General features: G+C 34.9%; 2 protein-coding genes across 3 annotated transcripts in view; one reads left to right on the top strand and one right to left on the bottom strand.

Moving 5' to 3' along the window:
• Nucleotides 1-4,051, top strand: part of GPR137C (G protein-coupled receptor 137C) — a 57,125-nt gene extending 53,074 nt beyond the window's left edge. Inside the window, 2 exon segments of the mRNA XM_059695929.1 lie at nt 178-296; nt 1,223-4,051. Of these exon segments, the coding sequence (XP_059551912.1) occupies nt 178-296; nt 1,223-1,400 (297 nt within the window). The 3' untranslated portion in view covers nt 1,401-4,051.
• Nucleotides 4,052-5,814: 1,763 nt separating this feature from the next.
• The window catches only part of ERO1A (endoplasmic reticulum oxidoreductase 1 alpha), a 43,428-nt gene continuing 23,488 nt past the window's right edge, over nt 5,815-25,754 (bottom strand). Inside the window, exons 8-16 of one of the 2 annotated variants that reach the window (XM_059695885.1) lie at nt 24,329-24,379; nt 22,017-22,028; nt 16,846-16,872; nt 16,624-16,716; nt 15,550-15,796; nt 14,790-14,859; nt 10,988-11,074; nt 10,765-10,898; nt 5,815-8,779 (exon numbers count right to left, since the gene is read on the bottom strand). In XM_059695885.1, coding sequence (XP_059551868.1) covers nt 8,719-8,779; nt 10,765-10,898; nt 10,988-11,074; nt 14,790-14,859; nt 15,550-15,796; nt 16,624-16,716; nt 16,846-16,872; nt 22,017-22,028; nt 24,329-24,379 — 782 coding nt within the window. In that variant the 3' untranslated portion in view covers nt 5,815-8,718. The remainder of the gene's footprint in view (nt 8,780-10,764; nt 10,899-10,987; nt 11,075-14,789; nt 14,860-15,549; nt 15,797-16,623; nt 16,717-16,845; nt 16,873-22,016; nt 22,029-24,328; nt 24,380-25,754) is intronic. The other variant, XM_059695877.1, reaches the window with a different exon arrangement.

Genomic DNA, 25,754 nt, shown 5'->3' with positions numbered 1-25,754 from the left:
AAGATATCATAATATTCCCTAATGCCTGTTCTCCTTACTTTTAAAAATAATGGAACATTTATATTGATTGTCTCTCTATGTTTAGCAAAGTTTAAGACTAAAAAGCATTATAGATTCTAGCCTCTTGTCTTAATTGAAAAGTAAATCTTCATATGTTATCTAATACTTTTTTCACAGGCACCTGCTGGCATGATAAATAGTCACGGTTATAGTCCCAGAGCTTATTTTTTTGACAATCCAAGACGATATGATAGTGATGATGACCTGCCAAGACTGGGAAGTTCAAGAGAAGGAAGGTAGATGTACTGAATTAGTACTAAAATAGATTTAAAGGAGCAAATCTAAGCTTTAACCCAAATGTGTAGTAGGTGATTTGGTGTTACAAATCAATAAATAAAATCATTTGATATTGAAGCTTAGAGTAGCAGATGTTAAATCCATGGTGGGACCTGTACTATAAAGAACTATCTTTGAACTCTAAGCCTTTGGGGTAAAATAGTACCAGTTCATTTCAGGATCCTTTATGGGTTCAAAGCTGGTGGGCATTGGTGAGCAGGAAAGAAATACTGTTATAGTGATTTATATATATATTTTTTCTTGTCTATATACTAGTGCTATTCAAAATCCACAGTGAAACCCTAGATAAAACTCTTGGGAACCTTAGATGGCAGGGAAATCATTTGTGACCTCTTTAATTCCAAAATCATTGCAAATCCAAACCATTCACCTGTGTATCAGGGCAAAATGAAAGCCTCAATGCACACCGATATAATGCTTTTAGCTTGCTAGAGCATTTTTTATGATCCTCACTTCATCTGTTTTTTATCCTGTTTTTCATCTGTAACTTAACCCATTTTTTAGCCTGTTTTTCATCTGTAAAATAGGAATAATAGAATCTATAGGGCTGTTATGAAGATTACTATAAATGAGTATGTGTCCATATATACATAATTCTACATGTGTATGCCAAATGTCTTAGAATAGAACCTAGTACATAATATGTACTATTATTATCATCTGATAATCAAGTTCTAGTTCTGAGTGGTATTTATTCATTACTTTGTAATATATTATATACAATCAAGGATATTAGGTAAACATCATTAAATTTTATAGAAAGTCATTATGTTATTTCAATATGTTCTAAAATTCATTGAAAACTAAAAATGCCAGTGTGACTTATATACTGATCACAGTCCTGTGGCTTTCTTTGTTGTTGCAGTTTATCAAATTCACAAGGGTTGGGCTGGTATGGCACCATGGCAGGGTGTGGCAGCAACAGTTACACCGTCTCTCCCCACCTGAATGGACCTATGACAGATACTGCTCCTTTGCTCTTTACTTGTAGTAATTTCGATTTGAACAATCACCATAGCTTATATGTAACACCACAAAACTGACAGCATTACCAAGTTGTGATTCTTCAGTTGTTTTTCATGAATGTGTGTATTCAATGCGTTTAAATGCCATCTACATAAACATTCCATTATCTTTTGCAACTGAAAACAACGCCTGGATGTGGCTGTGTTCAGCAGAGGACACAGCTATTACTTTGACCTCTTCATAGTACAGTGAAGTTAAATGGAACATTTGGAGTGGGAGAAAAGAGAGATTAGATCTTAAGGCCCTTGATGGTCTCCAAACAACTTGACTGTGGAACATCAAAAGCATATTTGCATATTTGCACTTTTATCTTTGTTCTGAAGAGTACACTGCAGTCCTCAAAGTCATACTCCAGTGTTCACCCTGCGATATTATATTGTACACCAAATTAAGAGGCAATTTTCCTATTAAAATAAATGTCTGTGTATTACATGGTGTACTCTATATGGAATTTTTACCCAATAAAAATTTTACAGTGTGAAAAGTGCACAGAACTAAAGCATAAAAATGTATTATTCTTTTTTTAAATATACTAAAAAATATGTAATCATTGAAGATAGTTCTTTTAAGCATGGTCATAAAATACCAACTTCAATTATTCAAACAATCTTTTTTTTTTTATGATAGTAGTAAACCTTTACAGTGATGACCAGCAGTGTTCTTTGGAAAGCCACAGTTATTTCTTCAAGAAGAAAGTACACCAGTGAAAAGTATGTGGCTACTTTGAGTAGAAGTAGTCAAGTGATTATTTTGTCTGATTAAGATACATGTAGTAGGTTAAGCATGATTCTTCAAGAAAGCAATAGTGGTTTTTGCATAGGGATATTTTCGTAGAAATCTCTTGGGACTAAACAAGTTTACAGATGCATTTAAGAGTTATTCATGAAATATACAATTCTAAGTTAAAACATGAATACATTTGCAAAAGCATTTGATTTAGCTGAAACAAGATTTTACCTGGTTTTACCGGAAAAGCAGGATTGTCCTCAGGTAAATTTAATCATGATACATCATTGCAGTGAACTCAAGTGCAATACTTTGTAAGACATAAGTCCTCCTTTAGTTTTCACATTTTTATATCTTATATGGGCAAAGCCAAATTAAATTTAATTCCAACACTATATAAATAAGCAAACTGATATGAAGGTACTAACTAGGTAAGTATAAAACCAGTGGTTAGCGACATTGGAATACTCTTTGAATTATATTAAAACTGTCTTGAATGTCCTATCCCAAATCTAAAAAAATATATGGTAGGCTAAGGTAATAGAGAATTTTAAAATGCACTTTCTACCAGTGTTTATATTAAGAGAAGGATTGCTGCATACCTCAAGATGCCAAGGGAACAGGCAACATTGGGAAGCTGTCACAGCATACTTTAAGACACCTAACTTTATACAATTGTCTGCTGATCTGTTTCTTCAGAACTGGAACTAATAAGACAACTGTCCTTTTCTGTCTCTTAATTTTATTTGACAGTTATGTTTTATTTCTACTCTCGCTTAAAATACCTTTCAACTTTTTAATAATGGATGCAGTAACTTCACAAAAGTATAACAGTACATGAAACCCCCAAGGAATAAATGAAATTTTTAATGCTTTCGGTCTTTTGGGAGGCTGGTACACAGCCAAATAAATTTATTCTTTTTATCATACAAGATGACTTTGAATTCAATCAGAAGCATAAACCTATAGTTATGCTACTTTAGGTTCATAAGTTCTCTTATTGTAACCAAATTATTTTTAAATGTATATTACAGAAGTTAACCTTGGTATTTACATGACAGTAGAGTATGCAGCTCAGTATATTGTGATTACAACTTCAGTTATTAGATTTTTCAGAAAGCCAACTATTAATTTTCCTAATAATGTTAGCTATTTGATTATCTGAAGCTGTATGACAAGATTTGTGTTAACCCTTGGGATTCAAATATAGGACATTTTTTTCTAGTAAGGCTTCCCTAGATAATGTTTCTATTTGACCAGATAAGCAAAGATTACTTTTTTAAAAAAGTATTTTAGATAAAATACTGTAACTAGGTTCTTTCAATTGCTTTAGTTGGTTCCTCCAAATTTGAGATTTATAAATATATTCTTATGACTGACTAGGGTACCTAAATTCTTGCCTTTGTCTCTTTATACACATCTCCCACAGTACATCACCAAAGACAAAGAAATATAAGCTTCTGGCCCAATTTTTGCTTGAAAATTCCAAAGCACTAGGAGCACTTTAAGTTTGGTCTTGAAAGGAGTTGTTTATAAAATCAAAGGGCTACCGATTCCTTGTTCATCCTGCACTGAAGCACATGATGACAATTTCAAACCTTCCTCTTGGTTCATTAATTAGAACAATGCATTTCATTGCTTAAGTGTGTAATTCTACAGTGATTAGCAGTACTTGTTTTTATCATTTCATTTGGGTGGCCATTAATTTTGAAACTCTTACCACTCATTATAGCTGGTTGTAGTTTTTATTAAAGATGTAATTTATAGCTAGTAGCTTTTTTATGCATAGCTGCCTTTTTATTGTTTAACAGTGTTTCTCAGCTATATGATCAGTTTCAAACTGGTTGTAAAAGTATAGCTGTGGTCAATGAATGTATTTATTTGTTGTTTCACTAAATTGTAACAAAACACTCCTGTTAAAATAAAAGTGTTTGTGCTTTTATTTGAAGGTCTGGCTTTCTTAATCTCTTTTAATGAACTATACCAAATGAGTTTCTGTTACATAAGGATAAGAACCCTAGTGCTACCAGAAAGAGAAAAAAGAGGAATTACAATATACTCTGCTAGTGAGCTTGTAATTACTCATATCTGACCATCATGTTCCTTAGTATTATACAGTAATTTTGATAACTGCTATACACTGTACTTTTAACGATATAGATAGCACATGTTGGGGACGAGGTGGCCGAGTGGTTAAGGCGATGGACTGCTAGATAGCACATGTTTATTTAAACACTAAAAATCCTTGTATGAAATAACTTATAACCCCCCTCCTTTCCCTTAAACTAGAGGCTCAGTGCACAAAAATTTGTGCACTCAGTGGGGAGGGGGGGGCCCTCAGCCCGGCCTGTACCCTCTCGCAGTCTGGGACCCCTTAGGGGATGACCACCTGCCGGCTTAGGCCCCCTCCCTGGGGGATTGGGCCTAAGATGGCAGACATCCCTCTGGCAGCCCAGAGGCCCTCAGGGGATGTCCACTTGCCTGCAGGGAGCAGGCCTAAACTGCAGTTGGACATCGTTAGCACTGCTGAGGAGGCAGGAGAGGCTCCCACCACCACCGCTGTACTGGCAGCCATCAGCCTGGCTTGTGGCTGAGCAGAGCTCCCCCTGTGGGAGCGCACTGACCACCAGAGGGCAGCTCCTGCATTGAGCGTCTGCCCCCTGGTGGTCAGTGTGTGTCATAGTGACCAGTCATTCCCAGTCCTTCTGCTGTTAGGGTCAGTTTGTATATTACCTTTTTACTATATAGGATAGAGGCCTGGTGCACGGTGGGGGCCGGCTGGTTTGCCCTGAAGGGTGTCCCAGATCAGGGTGGGGGTCCCGCTTGGGTGCCTGGCCAGCCTGGATGAGGGGCTGATGGCTGTTTGCAGCTGGTCACACCCCCTTCAGAGTGGGGGTCCCCACTGGGGTGCCTGGCCAGTCTGGGTAAGGGGCTGAGGGCCGTTTTCAGGCTGTCGGGTGACTGAAGCTCCCAATCTCTCCTTTTTTTCTTTTTATTCTGGGATTTATTTACCTTCTATGGCTGTCACTGGAACTGAGAGCCAGCTTTAGCTCTGAGGCTCGGCTCCAGCTCTGAGACCTCGGCTGCTGAAAGCAGGAATCTAGGGTTTGTTTGGCTTCTATAATTGCAACATTGTTGTGGTCCTGCTTGCTCCAGCTCTGACAGCTGAAAGCAGGTTTCTGGGTTTGTTTAGCTTCTATAATTGCAACATTGTTTCTTAAAGTGCAGCTCATAGGCCGGCAGCAGCAGGCTGGGAACCTTGGCTTCCTCCATCACTGGAGCAAGCAAACTTCCTGTTCGCTTCAGCTGCCTGGCTGCCAGCCGCCATCTTTGCTAGCAGTTAATTTGCGTATCACCCTGATTAGCCATTGGGAAGGGTAGCAAAGTTACAGTTAATTACCATGTTTGTCTATTATTAGATAGGATAGGGATAAATTTAGCCCATAATCTTGGGCAGTTATTCTTTGATTATTCAAAAATTCCTCAATGATGTTACCTTTTCCCCTGAAAGAAGAGGTCTTACTATTTTTTCCATATGACCGTTTTCATAGTCCACCAAAACCACACCAAATTTTGAATATAATTTCAGGAGCTTTATTGACTCCCCTAAAGTCCACAGATCTTTGGGAATCCACTGTTGCTGTGAAGAACATTTGGAGTGAAAATATGACCTCTAATAGAATAAATTTATTATTTTAAAAGCAATTTATTCAACAGACATTCATTTATTAAGTGTTCATATGCCAAAAACTATGCTATAGAGATGCAAAAATGGATCAAGTTCATTTTCCTGCCCTTAAGGAGCTCACATTCTAGTAGAGGAGGCTTTAAAAAACAAAAACGATACAGTACAATAAGTGCCACAATAGAGGTAGGTTGTAATTACAGTGGTAACACAAATAAAGGAAGTTAGTTATGGTTCTCCTGGGATGAAACGAGAGATTTCACAGAGGTGATGCTTTATGGGGGCCTGCAGGGACACAGAAATTTTCCAGGTGGGGAATGATAGCTAGGGCAAATTGATGCAAAGAGAACAGCATGAACCAAGGTGTAGGGGACTGACCATGGTGCATTTGAAGAACTCTAAGTCCATTTTATCAAAACGTGGGTGGTGGGGGACGTGGGACTGGGAGACACACATCAGAGAACCTTGTTAGAGTGCTTCTAGAAAACCCACTCTAGTAGCATCGTGGAACAAAACAGAAAAAACAGGCTGGGTATAAGACAGGTTAGTGTAGTACTTTAGGTAAGAACAATCAATTAAAATGAAAAGACAGTGATGTATCAGAAATATGGAGATAAAATCCCTAGCACTTAGACACTGACTGGATAGCGGTAAGATGGAGGAAAGGAGTGAGCCTAGAGAATTTAGATGATAATGGTTCTGAATTTAACCAGAGTAAGGAACATAGGTATAAAAGTAGGCTTGGGGGAGAATGGATGCTTTAAGACAACCAAGTAAAGATATGTCGTAGACGGATGGAGAAGTCTGAGCTAAAGATAAGGATTTAGAAATCATTGAATTGGAATTACCCAAAAGTGAGAAGTGGTGGTGATTAAGAGAGCAAGAATGAGAGCCTGAGGAGTATAAATTAAATCAGGTAAAAGAAAGGCATCCAGGATTAAGTGAAATATAAGGAAATCAGAGGTTTAAAAGGGGATTTTTAAAGAAGGGGTTGTCAACAATGTCAAATGCATAAAAAATAAAGTCAAATAAGAAATGCCTTTTGACCTGAACTGTGGATTTAGAACTGGGAGTTTAGACTTCAAAGGAAGAAATTGTTAAGAACTACAGAGCCAAAAGCCCGATTTTAGTTAAAGAGCAAGTGGAAGGTGACAAAGTGAAGATAGGAATTTATTTCAAAAAAAATTTTGGCTGTTAAAAAAGGGCAGGGGCATGAGAGAGGTATACAGACAAATTACCATTTAAATCCATCTACCACATTTTCAGAGCACTACAAATGTCCTTAAACTTTTATATATGGTAATTATTTCATAGTCCTTTGAATCTCCAAGAATATTGATTTAACTAGTAAGTTAATGTCTTTCTTTTCCTACCCTATTCAAATGAAGGGGAAAAAGAGAAATACAACATATTGTTAAACTTAGCTCTGAAATTATTCATTTAAAATATACAGAGTACATATTCATACATTCATTCAACAAATATTTATTGGATACCCACTATGTGTTTAACACTACACCAGGTCTTAGGGACACAGAGAATAAAAAGAATACAGCAGTGTAAAATGACATCTCTAAACCATTATATAAATAAACCCTACTTCATTAATAATGTGACATATAAAGAGGCACATAATTTTGAGGTATAGTTTCTTTTTTCTCTATAATCACCATGTGATATAAATTCCCAAACCCCTTCAAAAATTTTTATCATTGAAGAGCTTTCACTAATAAAACCTCCAAAAGTTCAGTTTTTAAGGAGAAAAAGGAAATGAATACCAAAAAATAAATTAAATGACATCCCTGTGAGTTTACAGATCAAACATTAAAAGGGCGACAAAACAAACTCAAAATGATTCCTTATTCTAAGGCTTATCACATTATAGTTCCAGATTTTTTTCCTGAAAAAAATCATTTTAAATAAATTACTCAGTATTACAAACTAAGGTATGTAGGGTTCAAAGGGCCTGTCACTGACTTTCAAATGATTGAGTTAAAAATAGTATGTGTATATAGAGAGAGCAAGAAAGATAAAGCAAATATTAACAATCAATGAATCTGGATAAAAGTTCTTTGTACTATCCTAGAAACTTTCCTGTAAATTTGAAATTATATAAAAATAAAAGATTTCTCCTAAATTTACTCAATATTAGGTAAAGTATTATGAGAATAAATGTATAAATCTTTTCAACTTTTCACAATGCATAGAAATCCCCTATACCATTTAGTTCTGATTGTATCTTTCAACAAACAAAACCAAGCAAATCAAAATAGTAACATAATTCTAAAAGTGACATTTTTTCATATCAATATATTTTGGAGTTGCCAGATAAAACACAAAGCTAACCAGTTAAATTTGAATTTTAAATAAGGAATAATTTTTTTGTTTTAAGTATGTCCCAAATATTGCATGCAACATACTTATATTTTTAAAAATTTTTGTTTATCTGAAACTCAAATATAACTGGGCATTCTGTATTTTTATTTACTAAATCTGTTAAGTCTAAATGTATTGAAAACTTTTAGGCTGTTAATTATGGGTTATTCATGAGCCTCCTTAGTATTTTTCTATTAAACACTTGTCACATTGGCCATAGTTTTATTTATATTACATCTTACACAAAATTCTGGTTTGAGAGACTTAGAACATCAGGTACTGCTAACATATATGAATTTAATACTCCTGATTTATTCAATATTAAACTTTAAAATTTGTACCACATTACCAAAGTATCTTTTATTCACAATATTATACATAGACTTAATACAATTTTAAAAAATGTTTACTTAAAATAATATAATTCTCCTTTTACAAAAGCAGCTTTATAAAATATTTGCCTTAAGACTGTCGTTGTTATGCCTTTGAATGAAATTCTACTCTTTGACTTCCATTGTCCAGAACAGGCACATCTCAACTCATTTTCTTTAACGAACATTTTGCAACAAGTTCCTGAAGTTTTCTAATTCTTTCACACTTGTAGAAATTCTGTAACAAACAAACAAATTTTTTTTTTCACTCAGATATTATCTTAGGTAACTTTTCTCTGAAAGTTATTCACTTTGCACTTATCGAGTACAGAAAAAAAAACTTTTAAGTAATTTATTTCAACAAATTTAAAGGTACATAAATCATTTAATCTATTTTGATATACTTTAGTTCTTAACTTGATGTGGTAAAACTAAGATAGTATTGCCCAGAAATTTGTTATATTTAAGTATTCATAACTTATTATTAAAGTTTTAAATTATAGAATTACAAAGTACAAAAATATTAAAATACTCGTTATTTTAAGTAATCATAAGTATATTCATATGCTTAGTATTTAAAGTACATACATATAAGTAGATCATTAAAATATGCATTTTAAATATGCATAAGTATACAAGTGCTGAAAACTAATCATCATATTTAGTAAATATACAAAGAACCAAAGCTTTTGGACTTTAAAGAGTGAGAATAGTAAACATGTGATCAAATTGTTCTTACTAATTTTTATAAAAAGTAAAGTTTGTTCATTACTTCAAGTGCAGTTTAGCTCTGCTCGCCACCATGAAAGAAGTAGCAGAGTACTCAATGAAATATAACTGTCAAGCTTCTGGGTACTAAAAAATAATTTTGGCCTGAGCGAGTTTGGCTCATTGGATAGAGCACTGGCCTATGGATCAAAGGGTCCCGGGTTTGATTCCCCATCAAGGGCACATAACTTGGTTGCAGGCTCTTCCCCTACCCGGGCCCTGGTCAGGGCTCATGCAGGAAGCAACCAATTGATGTGTTTCTCTCACATCAATGTTTCTGTCTTTCCCTCTCTCTTCTACTCTCCCTAAAAATCAATGGAAAAATACCTTCGGGTGAGGATTAATAACAACAAAAAAGAATAATTTTGGAGGTCAATTATTTCAAACCCAAAATATTAAATCATAACTGTTAGTCCTTAGAAAATATTAGTTTTTCCAAATCTCTGCATCTTTATATATGAGAAGCCAGAAAGAAGTACAGATATACTTAAATTTAATCATGTAAGTGCCTTATTTCAAATTTATCTTCCAATCATTTTTATGAAATTAAATTATTTTTAAAGAATTATTAACCTTTTTACATAGGGGTGAATTTACAAAGAAATTTTACATCTACACCTATATAAAACATGAGTTTTTCCAGGACCTATAAAAAATATTTGGGTCCTGGCTCGTTTGGCTCAGTGGATAGAGCACCGGCCTGTGGACTGAAGGGCCCAGGGTTTGATTCCAGTCAAGGGCACATGCCTGGGTTGCAGGCTCAATCCCCAGTAGGGGGCATGTAGAGGCAGCCAATCAATGATTCTCTCATCACATGTTTCTATTTCTCTCTTCCTCTCCCTTCCTCTCTGAAATCAATAAAAAATATATATTAAAAAGATATTTGGGCAGCACAAGAAACTACTTTTAAATAATTGGAGCCCTAGACCATATGGTTCAGGGGTTAATGCGTCAGCCCACGGACTGGAGGGTCGAGGGTTCAATTCCCGGTCAAGGGCATGTACCTGGGTTGCAGGTTCAATCCCCAGCCCCAGTCCAAATGAGCAAGTGTAGCAACCAGTCAATGTTTCCCTCCTCTCAGATTGATGTTTCTCTCTCTCCCTTTCCCCGTCTCTCCCTTCAACTCTCTAAAAAAAAATCAATGGAAATATATCCTTGGGTGAGGATTAACAACAAAAATAATAATAATAATTTAAAAATATACAAATTCAGTAAGATGAATTTTGAGGTCCAATCAGTAAACTAATCATGACTATAAAAGTCAACAGATAAAAATAAAGAATATCACGTAATGATTGTTTGTATCTACATACTTAAGGTATCATAAGATCCTAGAATTCCATAATGAGATAATTTCACTCTAAAGGATATCCCTTACCCAGTTTTATCTGAGAGCATATATGTTGCATTAGACTTACTTGAGAGCAGAAATAATTTTAATACATTTAAACTAACCTTCCAAATGCATTAAATAATGATACTATTTCTTGTCTGGTGAGTTGGAATTCGTAACTGGGCCCACTTTCTGGCATATTTGCTATCAGTTTCTCAGAAAACAAGATCTTCAGAGCAGTACCCAAACCCTGAGTCTATAATAGAAATAAGAAAAAAGGAAAATATCAGAAAATGCTTTGTGCAAAGAATAAATGAAAAATAGGATTGAGATAGATTTGCTTACCTGAAGCTTTCCCCACAGTCTACATTTAAAACAACCAACACAATCCATGATTCTTGAAATATTTCTAAAATGCAGTCGAAATTCCTCCTAAGAACAAGTAACAAAATTATATTAAGCTGCAGTATATAGTCAAATACTATTTTCTGAATGCCTGTGAGGTATTCTGTTGTATGTGATTATTAACTATGTCAAAGGGGGAACAAGGGTTGGATGGCGTCATTTACCAAAAAAAAAGAAAGAGATGGAAGAGAAAAAAATAAAAATCTTTGGCTTCATAGTAGTTAAAAAATCATAGTAGGTGAGAAAAATCAGATATTATTATTATTATTATTATTATTCAAAAATATACAGAATATAGTGAACATCCATGTACCCTTTACCAAGTTTTATAAAGAAACCATTACAAGTAAAATTGAACATTCTGAATTAAAAAATATATATATTTGTTCTTGATTTCAGAGAGGAAGGGAGAGAAAAAGAGAGATAGAAACATCAATGATGAGAGAGAATCACTGATTGGCTGCCTCCTGCACACCCCACACCGGGGATCAAGCCAGCAACCCGGCATGTGCCCTGACCATGAATCGAACTATGATCTCCTGCTTCATAGGTCAATGCTCAACGACTGAGCTACACCAGCCGAACTGATTTTTTTGTTTTTATACTTTTAATAAATGTGTGTATGTCTTTGAACATCAGGGTACTATATTGTTTATAATAGGGCAACAGACATCCAGCTCATCCAAAAGTAATAGATGTCCTTAACTAATAAGGAGAAGAGAAGGGAAGCCAAGAACACATCTTCATTTACTCCAAAGGTAAGAATTATCAATTGATCCTCCACGTGACTCCCTCTATCCTGGACTGATACTAGAATCAGCTTACAGTACTGTAAGCAGGAAACCTGACATACATTTCAGATGAAACATCCAGTGTACCAACTGACCTATAATTTGGGGAGCATATAGTGTTCTTCTCTTTTTTTCAATAACCACACACTGGGCTCAACCAGAAGAGAACAGGACCAAAGATCTAAAACTGGGAATAAATCAGTAAAGATTGGAACCCACTATTCAAAGCAGACTTCAATTCACTCTAATTTACTCAATTCAGTCTTTCCCCAGATGTTTCATTCAGCTTGAGGCTCTGAAACAGCTGTAACATGTAAAAGATCTTTAATAGGATCCCAGAGCTTGTATCTTTTTTAATACAAATTTTGTGTTCATACAAAGCCCACATTATTACTATTAATGTTTACCATATGTTAGCAATACTTATATCTTGTGTTTCTGTATCTTTTGGGCTGAGCTCAGAATCCTAATTTAAAATCTACTTTTTAAAAATATGTACCCAGTAATATTACTCATATTACTCTTAAGGTTTTGGTGATTTGATATGAGGTTTTCTTTAAACTTGTGTTTCAACTTTGAATTACAGGAAAATCATATTTTTAACACTAATAAGGGAGCATTAAAATTACTCTAAAGTAGATGTGCCTATCCTATGAAGTGTTGACCTCTGAGAGACTTAATAGTTGTTACAAGGGCCTACAAAATCCATTTATAGACAAGTATTGTATAGAGACTGAATAAATAGCTCCCTGTTATGCACTATAAATTTCCAAATGGATAAAAATGTTATGATCAATAAAACACAACTTTTACTTTAAAATGTTACTAATTTAAAGTGAGTAAAGGCCTTGAAAGTTTTTGACTTTCATACTTGCAAAGGATGGAAACCTTTGTTATAAAAGATTGTGCTTGCTTTTGTAGACACTGTGTAAATTCGGTATTTGAATCCATGTAAATTCAAATACTTGAATGTAAGGCAGCTCTTAAGTAAATCTTTGTATGGCACATACAGAGAGGGTAAGTTTCTAACACTGCAAAATTAAAACCAAGCACAGCGCTTAAGTGAACTTAATATGCTAGAACCAAATTAATAAGCCAGAAATTAACTAACTCAGAACAGGAGAAAATCCTTGAGATTTCCACAAATAGCAATCAATGTCCAATATCCTGCATATATTCCAAAGTTATCTCAGATGAGAAAAACTTATGATCCAAAAAATAACCAGAACCTAAGTCACTTACAAATTCCCCTGTGTGTGTCCAATTTTTAGATCAACAATTAAAAGTATAACCAGGGGGTAGAATAATCAAACATGCTGTGGTTATATACTGTGACTTATATTCCATGAAACCAATTGACCAAAAAACAATTCTCATCCAATTCTCAAATGTTTTTAAGCCTTCAAGTAAAATCGTATTCTAGTTTGAACTGAACACTAAACAATCCTCTCTCATGCAAGTCTTCTATTTCTAACCAAACACTGATAGAGCATAAAGGAGAAAAGATAAGATTTTTAAATGAACCTGTGTGACTGTTCAAATCCATGATATTCACCATAAACTACTATTTTAAGAAAGTAAATCTCCAATATTAACAAATTTTCTTGTTTTTTTTTTTACTCCTTTCTTGTAAAAGGATTTAGAAAAGTTATCTGTTAAATGCCACAGGACATCAAACTTGAGGGTTTTCGTTCTGATAAAATTAAAACATTGTGAGAAATATTTCTAATCTACGCAATCTAAAAAAGAGTGAATGCCGAAAAACTCTACAATAAACCAGCAAGTAACCTAAAAATAAGGAAGATACTGAAACTAGTATGGAGGGGGCGGATCTTATTACAGCATCTTCCCCCTCATTTCTAAGTTCCTGGAAGCTGTTTGGGAGGTTATATAAGCAGTGAGGTATGTATTTCTAGCAAGAATGCTTTAAGTAGGAGGTAGATGGGAGGTCAAAAATAACTGTTATCTAACAGCACAAAACTGACTGCAAAAAGGATTTTGCTTGCAAATGGCATAAAATCAGGTTCTTTCCTTACAGTAAGAAACAAAGAACAAGAAACAGAGGAAGACTGTTAAAAATATTCTGATGAAATCAGCTCAGTGTTCCTGAAGGCCACCACCTTTACTTACACATGCCTTTGTGACAAAGAACAGTAGTATAATTTTACTTGAGTCCCCAGATGGGCTAGAAATCCCCTGAGGAGAGGAGCTGTCTCTCCCTTTAATGACAAAAATCATGCCTTCCACACAGTAAGCATTTAATAAATCTTCCTAGTACTATTTTATATTTGTCATATTTTGATGCAAATAGACACAAAGATGGTCTTGCCTGAGGTTATAACTCTTTAAAAGGCAAGGCAAATTGTACACCTAAACTAATATAATACTGTATGTCATCTGTAATTAAAAATTTATACACACACACACACACATCAATAAACAAAAAGAGGCAAGGCAAAAACATCCCATTTTGTGGGGTATCCTGTCTTCTGTTCTAGCCACAGCTACCTGCTGGCATTCCTAAATGCCTTTCATTCCCATTGAATAAGATGAATCACAAAACAACATTGTGCCTCTTCCCCTAAAGGAATCCTTTAATTTAACCAAAACCATTTTCAGAATTCTCTGTAACCAAAGACAGACTAATATTTTCACTCATGCTCTAGAGATCCTGCTCCTTTAATTTATAACCTCTCTTTATTACATGAGCCCATCAGTATGGAACCCACAGATTTCCGTTGTTATTTTTAACACAACACAAACTAAATCATAAGTTGGACCTGCTTTTCGGGCTTCCTTTTTTTGAGGAAAAGAAATATTAGGACTCTGATTTTTCTTATAATTTCAGGATGTATATCAATATTTATTGTTAAGGATAAAAACATGGGTTTATATTCATTCCTGCCTAAGAGTTTGTATCTAAAAATTAAGTTAAAGTATAAAATAATTACCTTTAGTTTGTTTGCTTCTTTTTTATCCCCAGCAAAAAACGAATTCTCATCAAAATGCAAAGGAAATGACCTGCATTTTAAAACAGAGAATATTCATTTTTATATTTTAGAAAATATTAAAAGGTCTGCTAAAAAGATATTTTGCTGGTCAGTGATGAATCATATAATTAAAATAGAGTAGAAAATAGAGTAAAAGGAACACTCTGATGCCCCCAAGCAAATTCTTACCCTTGAATCTAAAAGCTAACTGCAAAATATAATTGAAGTTTGGCCCCAAATCCAACCTATTCAATTAAGTGTGAAAATAATGCAGGTATCTAATTACTAAAAGAATAGCTCTTAAAATTAAAAATATATTCTCTTTAGTACCCAGGTTAAAACAAAAACATAAATCAATTCTAAAGGCCTATGAGCAAAATTTGCTGTTAATTATTTTTTAAGTAGTTTTTCTTTCTCTATATTGCATATTTAAGAATTTAATTTTGGATACCACTTGTCACTCTTCTATTAATATATGTGTACCCCGGCCGGCATAGCTCAGCAGCTGAACATCAACCTATGAACCAGGAGGTCACAGTTTGATTCCCTGTCAGGGCACATGCCCAGGTTGCAACCTAGATCCCTAGTGGGGAGCGTGCAGGAGGCAGCCGATCAATGATTCTCTCTCTTCATTGATCTTTCTCTCCTTCTCCCTTTCTCTCTAAAATCAATAAAAATATATTTTAAAATATATACATATAAGTGTAAATATATCATTTACTTGATTTCATGAAGTATTTCCAGAAGTAACATTTTGTTATCTGCATCCTGAACTTTATTCCCAGTGAAGAGTTGAAAATCTGGGCGCTCAAAGAATGGTACCACTTTAGATAAAGCCTTTAATTCTATTAAGTAGAGAAAATACAAATTCTTAAGTCTTCTTGGACCTTCTCCCTCAGTCAAAATTCCATCAAACCGCTGCTGAAATTCTGTTACGTTGTGTCCCCATATCTGTTCTAACCAGGTATCTAAGAAGACAAAAGAATTAAATATTAAAAATTTAATTTTAAAATTAAGTAGGCTTAATTAGATAAAATTACATTAGGTTGTTTATAGCTACAGAAATTAATTTAATTTTATATATTAAAATATATAATAATATAACCATGAAAACTTTTCATAACTTAGCCTTTAATAGTTCTATATCAATATTTTATCTTCTAGAACACATGCATAAAAGGAAAATAAATGTTTTACTGAGAAACCAGGTTCAATAAAAATCAAGTTTCTGAATATAAATGTATTCATAAGACCAAAAGACACAATTAAAAATGACTATCCAGTATTACTAATGAGTTTGAAGCCTTCAGGTTACTACAGTTTATTTCTAAAATGTAAAAATTACTTTAGTTCCAGAAGAAATATATTACTGATGAAAATCAATCATGGTCTCATTTTGAAGAGCATTCTTAAAGGCTAAAGAGCAACAGAAAATGCTTTTACCCATTAAGCTTCAGGCCTGCTGCTGGCACACAGATAAATGAGTTCTGATACAGTAATATCTAAAGAATAACAAACTGTGCTGTTTCTGTTCTCACAACAGAAGAGCATTTCCAGAGAGATGTGTAAAGTTTTGAGCAGCTTCTTAAAAGAAGGTAAAGAGCTAAGATAATGCTGAACTTTTCCTTATAGTAACTACAGTTCCTGTATTCCTGATTACTACCATTTAAGAATGAACTTTTCCTGCCTAATACTCAGTAAGGTTAATAGTGTTCCATTCAGGTAAATACCAAGAAAATGTTAAGAATACCTGAAAAAAAGTGTGGTAAAGGGAATGAAAGTAAACATCACATACCTTGTAGAAGATACCGTGCGCTCAAGTGCACATTAATGCTTGCATGTAGGCCAGATATCAGTCTGTAGAAGGCTCTTTTTTCTACACAGAGACCTAAAAAGGGGAATTTGGAAATAGACATTTCATATGTGAAACTTGTAAGGTTATGAAATTAACTTCATGTGTCTTTTTAAAAATGAGGGGGGGGAAATCATTTAAATTTGTTGAAAAGTTTTCAATTACCTTCTAGCCAGCTGTAAAATGTGTTCTCTGAAATTAAAAGAAAAGTCACAAGATTACAAACATGCCAAAAGGTAAGTTTTTCAAAAGTTTAAAAATATAGCAAATGTGTGCCAAACAGTGATTTAAAGATTGTTTGACAAAAGGCCCAAATTTTATTTGCAGTTTCTCCAAAGGAAGGAGAGATGTCTTGGTATGGGGTCAGTTAAGTACCACTCTCCTGCTCAGTCTTTGGAAGCCTTTAGCATTAAGTAGCTCAGGCTAATAACTTTCTAGATAAAGTGTTTTACAGAAAGTCAAAGCAGAATTTAAATGTTAAGTCAATACATGGAAAAATACTTAGCCTTGATAACAGTTCATACTATGAAAACTAAGAACTCATTATAGGTTTTTTTAAATTTGAAAAGTAAATAAAAATTATAAAGTAGAATTGGAAGTGTATATAACTCAGGGTATTATATACCATTCAACATTTCAAAAGAGCAAATCAAAGAAAAGTTACAGAAACTAAACATCACTTATATCCTGTGACCTAATAAGATCACTGTTAATATACTTAGACCTAGTAATTCTGTTTTTAGAATTATGTTCTAAAGAAATAATTCAATGCCCAGACAGCATGGCTCAGTAATTAAGCGTTGTCCTATGAACTAGGAGGTCAAGGTTCGATTCCCAGTCAGGGACATGCCTGGATCCACACTGTGGGCCGTGCAGGAGGCAGCCGATCAATGATTCTCTCTCATCATTGATGTTTCTATCTCTCTCCCCTTCTCCCTTCCTCTCTGAAATCAATAAAAATATATTTTTTAAAAAAGAAATAACACAAAATGGAGAGGGGCTATAATTTTTAGAAAGATGATTATGCTATATATATTAAAACCTGAAATAATTAAAATGAACAATGATGCCTAATTTAACAAGACAGAATACTATATAACTAGTTAACATGGTAGAATAATATAAAAGTATTAAAATGACAATAATGGTCCCCAGGCGGGGTATGTACCGGAGGCAATCGATTGATGTTTCCCTCTCCCTTCTTGTCTCTCTCTCTCTTAAAAAAAAAATAATAATAATAAAATAAAATAAAAATAAAAAAATTTTAAAAAGCAATAAAAACATTTTATTTAAAAAATATTTTAAATAAAATGACAAGCCGAAACCGGTTTGGCTCAGTGGATAGAGCGTCGGCCTGCGGACTGAAAGGTCCCAGGTTCGATTCCGGTCAAGGGCATGTATCTGGGTTGCGGGCACATCCCCGGTGGGGGATGTGCAGGAGGCGGCTGGTCGATGTTTCTCTCTCATCGATGTTTCTGACTCTCTATCTCTCTCCCTTCCTCTCTGTAAAAAATCAATAAAATATATTTAAAAAATAAATAAATAAATAAATAAATAAATAAATAAAATGACAAGAATGTGTAACATGAAAATATTTATCTAAAATAATATATTAAAGGACATAAATAATTATAACTCTGTAAAGATTCTAAGTATGCATTTACTAGATAAAGCAAACATTGTACTATATTGTTCTTTGACTACAATTGCTTATAATAGCCCTAACCGGTTTGGCTCAGTGGATAGAGCGTCAGCCTGTGGACTGAAGGGTCTCAGGTTCGATCCCGGTCAAGGGCATGTACCTTGGTTGCAAGCACATCCCCAGTAGGGAGTGTGTAGGAGGCAGTTGAATCGATGTTTCTCTCTCATCAATGTTTCTAACTCTCTATCCCTCTCCCTTCCTCTCTGTAAAAAATCAATAAAATATATATTTTTCAAAAAATAAAATAAAGTTGCATATAGTAATATTAAAAATGAACCAAGCAAGCATAAAAGTAATGGAAGAAATGACAAAAAGAATAAATCAGACTACTTGAAAACTTAAAATGTCTATTGGAAAACTTCACAAATAAAAACAAAATACAAACAACAAAGTGTATAAAATGGATGGATGTTTCAAATTCAACAAAGGGATAATATCCTAAAAATATAAAAAGCTCATAAACTGAATAAAAATACTAAAGTGCCCATTACAGATGGGCAAATAATATGAACAGAGAATTCACAATGAATAAATACAAATGGTAATAGACAAAAATTGCTCAGTCTCATAAGTAATAAAAAAATACAAATTAAAACTATAGAGATACCACTGTTAACAGTAAAGATAAAAATATAATATTTAATGCTGACAATGGAGGGGTAAAGTCAGCTGGCACAGTGATTGGAAGGGGTATAAATTAGCACATCCTTCCCATGACAAAATGCAATCTCATCCTATGTATCAAGAGCCTAAAATGCCATAACCTTTGATCCAGTAAAGCCATTTCTAGAAATCTAGGCGGTTAGAGATAAATGTTTGCATACCCCCTAAAATTATATGGAAGCCCCCGTGAGGGTATTTGAAGGTGGGGCCTTTGGGAGGTAATTGGGTCAGTTGAGGTAATGAGGGTGGGGTCCCCATGATGGAATTAGAGTCTTTATAAGAAGAGGAAGAGACCCAAACTCTCTCTTTCTCTGCCATGTGAGAATACAGCAAGAAGGCTGGCTATCTGCAAGTCAGGAAGAGAGCCCTCCCAGACACCAAATCTGCTGGCACCTTCATAGGACTTCCCAGCCTCCAGAACTGTGAGAAAGTAAGTGTCTTTGGTTTAAGCCTCCCAGTCTACGGTCTTTTGTCAAAGCAGCCTGAGCTGACTAAGACATAGGTTAAGGAAGCGAGTAGGCATGGGAATAATCTATATATATAAAGCAGTAATAAGCAAATTAGCCGGGCATCACAACTGGTTCAGGAATAGGCTGCATCACGACCGCTCAGGAGCTGCGTGCACAGATGGGAGGGAGGAGACTTCGTGCAGCCCCCAGCCCCAGTGGACACACACCAGGGGTGGGGGGGCATGCTCCGAGAGGCCAAGGCATAGCTCCGAGCATGCCCCCGGTGGGTGGTGGCAGCGGCCGGAGCGACACAGCTCCAGTCCCAAATGCCTGGCAGTGGCAGGAGCAAAGCAGCCCGGGTCCTGGTGGGTGGCTGCGGCCAGCCGGAGCGAAGCAGCCTGGGTCCTGGGTGCCGGAGGGAAGGAAGGCCTATTCTTGCATGAATCTTTGTGCATCAGGCCTCTAGTTATATATAAAACTATAATATATCTATTATTAAAATGGAAATAATAATATACAAAACTATATCTATTATTAAAGTATACATATATAAACAATCATTATTATCAAAATGTTAACAGAGAAGCAGCATGAGATAGTAACTAAGAGCATGGATCCTGGAGCCAAACTGCCTGCTTGGAATCCAAAGTCTGCTACTTACAAGTCATATGATTTTAGCTGAGCTGCTAAATGGCTCTGGGACTCATTTTCCTTGTAATACCTCCTAGCACAGCCGACCTGGCTTAGTGGTTGAGCGTCGACTTAAGAACCAGGAGGTCACAATTCGATTCCCCGTCAGAGCATATGCATATGCCCGGTTGCGGGCTTGATCCCTCATTGGGGGCATGCAGGAGGCAGCCAATCAATGATTCTCTCTCATCACTGATGTTTCTATCTCCCTCTCCCTTCCTCTCTGAAAACAATACCTCTAAGGTTGTTGAAAGGGTTAAATGAAATCATATTTATAAATTTCTTAGAAGAAAATTGCATGTCGTCTTAGCCATTATCATTATCAGTGATTTTGGAGTTGTGGGATTACAAGTGATGTGTTTTCTTATAAAAACCTTTAGTTTTGTTTTTTGGGTTTTTTTTTCAAATTTTGGACTATGAATGGGGCAGGGAGGAGCAAGAGTCTAATATTGTTTGGGACCTAGCCTTCTGATGAAATTTTCAGTTCAGTTTTATAATCCTGATGTAGTTATTCTCAGCTTGACCTGACTGTAATCCAGTTAGATAATCACCTAATCTGACAGCTTTCAGAGGTAACCTTTTCATATCTGGCCAAAATGAATACATACAAATACAGTCATAAAAAAGATAGTTTCTCTAAGCAGAGCCTCCACAGATTAACAATCTTTTCTCTGATGAGAAGCAGGTTGAGATCTTCAAATAGTACTGGAAAAAAAAAACCCAACAAAATAGCCTTTCCTGGTGTAGGTGGAATACAGCATAGAACTAGGAACACCCAAGGCAGAATAAAGTTACTCAAAACTGAAAATTATAGGCTCAACACTAACAGTAACAAAATATGAGGCTCCTTGGAAAAATAATATCACTGCTAAAGAAATTTCTCTTCCAAACAGTAGAGTATGATTTAGTATTATTTTTTTATTTTTGTTTTTTATTGATTTTAGAGAGAGGAAGGAAGAGGGAGAGATAGAAACATCGATGATGAGACAGAATTATGGATCAGCTGCATCCTCAACGCCCCCTACTGGGGAATGAGCCTGCAACCCAGGCATGTGCCCTGACCAGGAATTGAACCATGACCTCCTAGCTCATGGGTCACATTGAGCCACACTGGCTGGGCCTGATTCAGCATTACTTCTAACGTACAATAATAAAATAGCAATGTTGTAAGACATTAACATTACTTTTTTAGACATAATGCAAAAGCAATTCATAAAAATAATGTTCATAAACTTCTGAGGGAGAGGGAAGTGATACTTCACATTTAGCCATTTTGTCTAGCTGGACTAAAGCTAAGTACAGCTTAGTCTTTTCATACTGTTAAACACGTGGCCTTAATAACAAAAATCATTTTGATCTCGCTCATAAAGCAAAAGGATTCTGAAAAATACAAAGTAAACCTACAATATGTCAAAAAGTTTAGCATTAGAATTAGAGAGTCGGCAATGATACCTACACCCAAGAGTCAGCATAAACCTTGGACGCCAGCAAATCAACACTCTGATCATGCCTGGAACCTTTCTGTATGAGTCCTAGCAGATCCTCGAGTTCAACCAGTAACAGGGTGTTTCCCTGTCTAGCTTCCACGTGCAGTGGAACACGTAGGAATGAATTATCAGAGGCTGATGCCTGCTGCCCCTACTGCCTGATCCCAGACACAAGCAGTCATTTTCCCTTAACCTGTGCTTTCGCCTCCAGAATTTTAAATAAAGAAATAAAAATTAACCTCTTCTGAGTCTCAGAAGTGAGAAGAAGAAAATATTTTCCAAATAAACATCTGAATCTATAAGAAAAGTCATATATGTAATGTATGATAAAGAGAGTCCACTTACCTTCACTTTTCCCTGAAAAACAAAACAAAGTGTTTATTATTATAAACTCCTTCCAGATTCCCCTTTTAAAATACTGCACTTCTATAAAAATAAGACTTTTAATAAGGGTTAGTTTTAGCCCATCAGTTCATCTACATAAGCAGAATCCATGAGATACTCCTGGCTGCAACCCTTATCGGTGATAGGAATTATGCCAGATTAGTGGCATCATCTCCAAGAGCCCCAATAAAGAGTAGTTGTAGCTCATATAAGATTTAATATAGGCTAACAGGAGAGGAAAACCTAATCTGTCACCTGAGAGTGCTCTTGAATACCTTAAGGACTTATGGTTATTTGGCTGGCAGAGGCTTTCTCCACATTTATTTATCCTAAAGCTATAATGTAGTTTCTGCTACAGATCTGAAACCTCCAGACTGACATTATAAAATTTTACTCTATTCAGGAATATTTTTAGAGACTATTTGTAAGACTCAAATTATGCACAATTCAGCAGTTGGTATGCAGCTGCTCATTTACTATGGAAAATTATCTTCATTTGCCCACTTTCATTCAATGCTATCACTGTTTGATTATTAAGTAACATATGCTCATTGCAAATATGTGTTTTTTAAAAAGAGAACACAAACAAAATAAAAAACATCATCCAAAACTCCCTCTGCCCAAAGATAAATATCATTTACATCTTGGTAAATGTCCTTTTTCTTTGTGTATAGATACTTAGCTATTATATTTTTACAAAAATGTATTATACCTACTTCTGTAATGTTTCGATACCTGTTTTTTCTCAATGTGCTATTGATCACTATTGACACAAATGAATACAAATTTTATCAACATTTATAATGGCTATGTGAATATACCATAAATCATTTAACCACTTCCGAAATGATAAACATTTAAATTGTTCCTATGTATCTTTAAGATAAGTGAAGGTGGCTAATTAATTTATCAGACCATAATGTGAGTTCATACTGAAGATCACCTCTTATCCAGGAATTTGCATTTCATCTGATATTAAATCAATACCTTCGACTGAGTTACCATACGTAACTCCATAAACTCAAAAGCCTTGTTTAAAGATGTTCTCCCATTTCTAATCTAAGAAAGACTAATCTGCCAGCATTTAGGGCAGTGGTTCTCAACCTGTGAGTCGCTACCCCTTTGGTGGTCGAATGACCCTTTCACAGGGGTCGCCTAAGACCATCCTGCATATCAGATATTTACATTACGATTCATAACAATAGCAACATTATAGTTATGAAGTAGCAATGAAAATAACTTTATGGTTGGGTCACAACATGAGGAACTGTATTTAAAGGGCCAGAAGGTTGAGAACCACTGATTTAGGGGATGATGCAACCCATTGCTTTCGAGGAGGAAATTTATGTTTATGGACTATATGAGATCAGCAGCTATTCAAATAAATTTAAAAACAATAACCTCACTTATTTGCTAAAAGCACATCAAAGATTTCATCGGTAAGCACATATTCAGAGAATAGGTATAGATATTATAACTGCTTATTATAGACTGGAGAAGGGTTTGTGTCCCTTCTGCACCTACACAGTGCCTAGCATATAGTACATGGTGGATAATCATTTGTTGAAGGAACAAGACCATTAAATAAGGACACTTTTCATCCATCAATTATCTAACAAACTCTATGATGTGCTAGGCTCTAAATTAACAGATGAAACCTATAAATGTGTCCAAAGTACAGTGTAGATCAACAGATATGTAAATAGTAGTCAAACAATGCTAAACAGTGGAAAGGGCTGTAAGAGAAACAAGACATGGCATAAGATCACTTCCTGAGAAGAGACCACTTCCAGTTTGGAGGACCAGGAAAAGCTTTGTGGAAAAGGAAGCATGTGGGCCAGACCTTAAGTGTAAGTAGAAAATGAAAAACGTTAATGAGTTACAAAGACCTGTGAATTTGAAATCAGACTCCCAATAATTTCAAGTGTTGGGAAAGATGTGAGGCAGAAGGTTTTGGACATTCATTTAACTAGAAAATGAGTAAAAATAGTAGAAAAACTGAGCACACATCATGTGAAAATGCATAGGCTAAACATATAACTTAATCTTCATACTATGGTAGTCTAATACCAGGAACTTCATTACAAAAATACTCCTTCCTGAAGTGCATGTCAAACACCAATTTCTCTGCAAGAATAAGGTATAACTTCTATGGAAAAAAGGAATACTAGCATATCACCTCACGTGCTCTTGCCAACCCTTTTCAGGCCTTCCCCCTCCTCTAACCAAAGTTCATTGGCTGATGAATATAACAATGCAATTAAATAACTCACCTTGACTGGAAGCCAAAGGATTTAAAGGTCTTTTAATTGTCTGTGGCCTGGAATCAAAATAAAGTTATAAAATATAAATATGTCATCTATAATGTTACTTAAGTAAAAATGAAAATTATCTCAGAAAGTTTCTTAGTGACTATATCCAAAACCAAACTGTTTTATTGAGCTTATAAAATATTTAGTTTTCTCTAATTGCTTTAAGGGAAGCAACTTAAGGGAAGGTGGTTGTTATTTGTTTTAATGATAATAGTTTCTGATCTTTTCCCATTATAACAGCCAGAATGTCATTTCTTAATTACCTCTTCAAACAAAGGAAGAAAAAAATACCACTCAAGCTCTTCTCCTGGAGTACACTAAAATGCTTTTAAATGTATTACATACACATATGTGTGTATATGCCACAAAGTACAATCCAAATTGAAAGACAAACAAAAAATGTAAATACCCAACACAAGCATTAAAATAAGAAAGAAAAAAAGTGTGGGTAGATTATCTTCCACTTAGGAAATCTTGGGCATCTCAGTCTTCCCTGTGGCCATCAAGTTGGTTATGATTTCAATAAAAGGTGTGTTTTTTTATAAGGATAAAAAAGAGAGTTAATATGTCACTAAAGTGCTTTTAAATCGCAAAATGAATATTCATTAGTATCACTTTGTGAAGTGCAGGGATTGTTTTAACATCCATTATTTAAATTTTACAAATTTGTACAAGTTGGGACATTTTGAGAACAGAACATGTAAGTTATATTTTAACATGCTCAATTTAGCACCTCATACTAAACAGTGGAAAGGGCTAGAAGAGCAACAAGACATGGCATAAAATATAAAATACCATTTATATTTTAGAAATATTGTGGTAATCGTGATATAAGTTAGAAAAGAACTATAAAACTAATACAAAATCTAACAAGTGCTTCAGTTGGACTCTATTTTAGTTCACTTTAAAAAAAAAAAAAACAGCCTTTAAAGTAAGTCAGTAAACCAAACATAAACATTCTGAATAATAGTCAAGAGAATTGAAATGAAACATATGGCAAAAATAAGTAAATAACGAAAACTCTCCACTACCCAAACTGGAGAAATTCTTCAAGTCAAAAAAAGGAACAGTCTGACATTTTATGGGTGTAAGTACACTTGCTGGTCTCTTATGTTTATATTTGACTTATAAAAAGTGAAATGCATTGTTGCCATATCTGGAAATTCCAAAGATTTTCCCAGAATTTCCCCTCATCTCTGAGATAGAATCACACACACACACACACACACACACACACACACACACACACACACACACACTTCCGAAAACCAATAAGCACATTGTTTAGAGCTTAGAAGCTTAGAAGTGAGTAAACTTGAAGTATGTCTCAGTCACCCAGTGATCAAATTGACTGCTTCCACTATAGTGATTTAGAGTACAAAGTGGG

Source organism: Myotis daubentonii, chromosome 1 (genome assembly GCF_963259705.1).
Source record: "Myotis daubentonii chromosome 1, mMyoDau2.1, whole genome shotgun sequence".
In the NCBI taxonomy this organism is placed as follows: Eukaryota; Metazoa; Chordata; class Mammalia; order Chiroptera; family Vespertilionidae; genus Myotis; species Myotis daubentonii.
Note: the sequence above shows the minus strand (reverse complement) of the source record. Positions and strands in the feature narration are given on the sequence as shown.